This window comes from Helobdella robusta (genome assembly GCF_000326865.2).
Source record: "Helobdella robusta unplaced genomic scaffold HELROscaffold_21, whole genome shotgun sequence".
Taxonomy (NCBI): domain Eukaryota; kingdom Metazoa; phylum Annelida; class Clitellata; order Rhynchobdellida; family Glossiphoniidae; genus Helobdella; species Helobdella robusta.
The window spans coordinates 1,540,970-1,545,288 of NW_008704124.1; the positions used below are offsets into that span (position 1 = coordinate 1,540,970).

General features: G+C 31.9%; 1 protein-coding gene across 1 annotated transcript; it reads right to left on the reverse strand.

Annotated features, from left to right (window-relative positions):
- Positions 1–1,411: 1,411 nt before the first annotated feature.
- On the reverse strand, positions 1,412–2,305 carry HELRODRAFT_171644 (hypothetical protein; the record flags this gene model as incomplete). The annotated part of the gene is made up of 1 exon (XM_009018350.1): positions 1,412–2,305. The coding sequence occupies one exon, from the start codon at positions 2,303–2,305 to the stop codon at positions 1,412–1,414; it is 894 nt and encodes a 297-aa protein (XP_009016598.1).
- Positions 2,306–4,319: the final 2,014 nt, after the last annotated feature.

Genomic DNA, 4,319 nt, shown 5'->3' on the forward strand with positions numbered 1-4,319 from the left:
TTCCTTTTTAATAATATACACCAAAATGCAGAATTTATATCAAGTACAGTGAAATATTTGCAATTTGGTACTTTATCTGTGACATCATTAATAATAGGGAATGGATAGCATTCAGGAACTACTAATTTATTTAATCGTCTGAAATCAATGCAAAGTCTTGTCCGACGACCATCATCTTTTTTAAAAGCAAGAGTTATGGCGAGGCATAAGGGGATTCCGATTCTTCAATTAAATCAGCTTCTAATAACTTCTTGACTTGAGTCTTGATTTCCTCTTCATCAACTATGGAACATTTATATAGTCTTGCTGTTACATATTCATCTCTGGTTAATTTTATTTCTGCTTCTTTCGACTTCACTTTTCCTACATCATATTTATCGTTTGCAAACATATGTTTGTACTTGTTTATTAAATTTAAAATATCTTTTCTTCTATTTTCATCTTCAATGTAGTCTAAATTTTCACACATTGTTTTATTCATATTTTCATTAAAATTGACTTCTGAAATTTTAATTAAGTTATTTTTTTCTGCCTTTTGTAGATTAAATTGATTAAATTGGTCAGTTCATCTGATTTAACCATGTTGTGATTGTTATTCATCTTATCTCTTTCTTCTATTTTGATGATCCTGTTTTTATTAATTCTTTGTAGAATGTTAAAATTTTCATCTTGAATTAGCTCGAACTTTTTTATTGCATCTAGACCCAGTAATAGGTCATAGGAAAAATTATTATTTTTGACTACGTATGTGTTTAAATTATCCGTTAAATTACCAACCTTAGCAACTATATTTGCCCGGGCCGAACTAAAATTGAGCCCACTGATGGTTTTGAAAGTACTTTTATTATTCATTAAGCCTAGTTTTAAAATATCTATGATTTTCCTATTTATTAGACTTATATTTGATCCACTATCATAAACCGCTTTAAATTTTAATTTATTATCGATTATTACGTTTACTCTTATCAGTGCATTCAATTTTCCCGGGCTTTCTAGTTTAAAGATTTCTTGTCAATTTCAATTTTCATCATATGTGCTTTGTCATCTGTTTGGTAGTCAGTGTCATGAATATTAATTTCTCTTTTTGATGAGTAAAGAGTCTTATTTCTACAATCATTTGTTGGATGGTATAGATTTTTCCAGCCCAATTCTTCACACATAAAACATGGTTTATTTGCTGTGGTATTAATATTCTTCTCTGACCTGATAAAATTTGGTCTAACGAAATTTTCTTTATTTAGAGTGTTATTTTCATGTCTTTGATTTTGTTTATTTAGAGTATTATGTGTCTTTGCTTCTACTTTGTATTTTGGTACCGAAATTTCTGTCTACATTTTCATATCTCTGTTTGTGTTGATAAAGTTGCTTTGTCTTGACGTCCGTATTGTATGATATTTCATTACTTAAAAATTTAGTCATATTTTGGCTTGATGTTAGAAACACATTCATCAATTTTTGTTAGTTCTTTGAACAGTTTCTCAATGGTCGTTATTTCTTCTCTATCAAGCTGGTTTTGTATTTCTACAGGAAGGCCCATAACGATCATGTTTATTCTCGACATTTCAATTTCTAAACATAGGTTTTCCTTCGCTAAGGCATAGTCTATTAAAGAACTACCTAAATATTTGTAATTATATGCGGTTCTTATTTTTTTCCAACTTCTATCTGCAAAAATGGTCAGAAAGGACTTTCTCCATTCTGACCAATTAGTTAAGCCGATCTTTTTTAAATTTGATTCGTACCAATCTTCCGGTGACCCAGATAAAAAGAAGCGTAATGCTTCTATGAAATTAGTAAGATTCAGTATTTTATGCCTTCTACATTCATTTTCAAATTTCTCTATCCATTCAGTAGGGTTTTGCTTTTTGTTGAATTTTTCCAGAATAAATTTTTTTTCAATGTCTTGCAGCTTAAAGTTATCATTCAGACTTAGCTTAGCTTCTAATTCCTTAATTCGTTCATTAAAAAAATTATCATTTGGTTCATCTCTATGTTTATTATCAATAATTTTTTCTTCTAACATATTATCTAAAAAACATAGATTTTCGTCTTCTTCGTAATATTCTTTTCTCAATTCATCATCGAGTTTGATGCAAATTTTGCGATAACCATTGATAGGTTTGATAGAATTAATTGTATTTATTATTGCTCGCTTCGTAGATAGAGCTTCGTGCAAACTTAAATCTTTCATCTCTTCAGGTAGGACATACCATGTTTCTTTATTTTCCGATATGCCCGCTAGTTCAAATTCGTCATTATTTCTTTTAATAATATGAAAATACAACTTACTGGTTATTGAAGCCATCTTCTTTTTTTTGGAATTTAATTTATAAGTTTGCTTTCGAATAACCTGATTTATTAATCTAAAATAGAAATCCAAATGAGTGAATAAAGAACATAAATAAAATCAATTGAAACAATATGAAATATTACAGAAATTATAAATGAATAACCAACCTAAAATAGAAAAATTAAATTCCAGGATCGTTTACAAAGCCAACAATAATAAAATATTACCACGTGCAATAATAAAATATGACCACGTACTATTTGCATTTATATATAAGATGATACCAAAGTAATGAAACCTAATTTACAAGCACAGAATAGAAATAGATAGATAATTATATGAAATATAATTTACATACGTATAACAATGCACGTTGGTATGCAATATTTTGGTTATTATGTTATGCATGTAAGTGTACTGTGTATATTGACATTCAGATGTAAATTCACGTACAGGCAAATGGTTGAATGTCTGCTACTGCCTGTCTGTAACGGGTTCATGAGAAACTAAACGTTGAATAAGACACATAATGTTCTTTAAACAGAGGTTGCAGGCTGCTACCACCGTGCACCTAGCACATGTTAGGTTGCACCGCACAGTTCAACCGAGACGAAACATGTTACAGTGGTATTATAAGTATATGGTTGCAACTGCAACCACACATTCATCCTGGTTGAGACTTAATAGGTTTGTATAATTAACTACAAAGATTGCTGTGATGTTGTTCACATTGTATAGAACCAATTACCAGCGGGTTGCATGCAACGGCATCATTGTGAGATGACCCATTCTGAAGCGTCTCGAAAGCGGTGTGTCGAAGTCGGATGACAAACATCCGACTGACTATGGCCCCTCAATAAATTCCGACTGTGGCCAAAATCTCCGACTCCAGCACTCTGCTCTGAAGATGTTTGGTGTATTTCTTGCTTTATTTGTAACGGAACAGAAGTTTAGGAGTTGTTAGCCACAATGCCATGATATGGTGACGCAAACATTTAGATACCAGTATCTCCAACAGTATCTCCTCTCCACTCCACTCAGCACTCTAGCCAAACCCACTTCCGAAAGGAAATGTCGTTTTTTGAGGCGCATGATGAAACCTTCGAACTCGTTTCATCTTAAAACGATCGAACGTTTCAAGCCAGAGATCATCTGATGACTGAAAAGTTGCTTTCACAAAAATTTGTTTGCATATCTGCAATTTTAATCGTTTCAATTTAAAAACATCCCTCATATCATAATTTGATTTGTTAAAGATGTTTTTGTAATATATCATAAGTATTTAAAACTTCTGATACAGCTTCAATGTGTACTTGAATTATTGAATGTATTTATATTTCATATTTATTCACCAGCTTGTTTCACTCTTCCTCAGACAACTTCGAAGACGAAGATGTGGGCGAAGCAGAAATGAGTTGGTCTTCCACAAAAACAACAACGTCACCTTTCAACAACAACAGCAACAAAGACAACAGACACATTCAACAGTTTAGCAGCACCAACTGTTTCTGCTGTTATTCCAACAACAAATAACCTCCTCTACATAGCAATTAGGAATATGCAATAAAGCTGAAAAGAACAAAATATTAATTGTAAACAAAATTTTATGCATAGCTAGTAAATTGTGTTGTGCACTTAATTGGGAGCAGGCAGTTCCAGAGGTAATGTAAGGAACGCATCACATGGTACCAGCCAACAACATTAACAAACTTTTCAACGGCTAATCTTCAAATACATTCAGACACGTACATAATGCGTAACATTGCGTTTTTAAGCGCCTAAACAAAAATTATTCGTTCATCGAAAAATGAGTTAATTACGACAAAGCCTATTATTTATTTACGGTTGCTTGTAGTATTTAAAATGACAATGACGGCAAAAATATTGACAACACGCAAACAAAATGATCACAGGCAAGCGAAAATGTCAAAATGAAAACAACCTGAGAGTTGTATGAGAATTGTATGAAACAATCAAAAACACGCGCGAAATTAACAACTAAGGTCATCCAACCGACGAAGAAATGTTT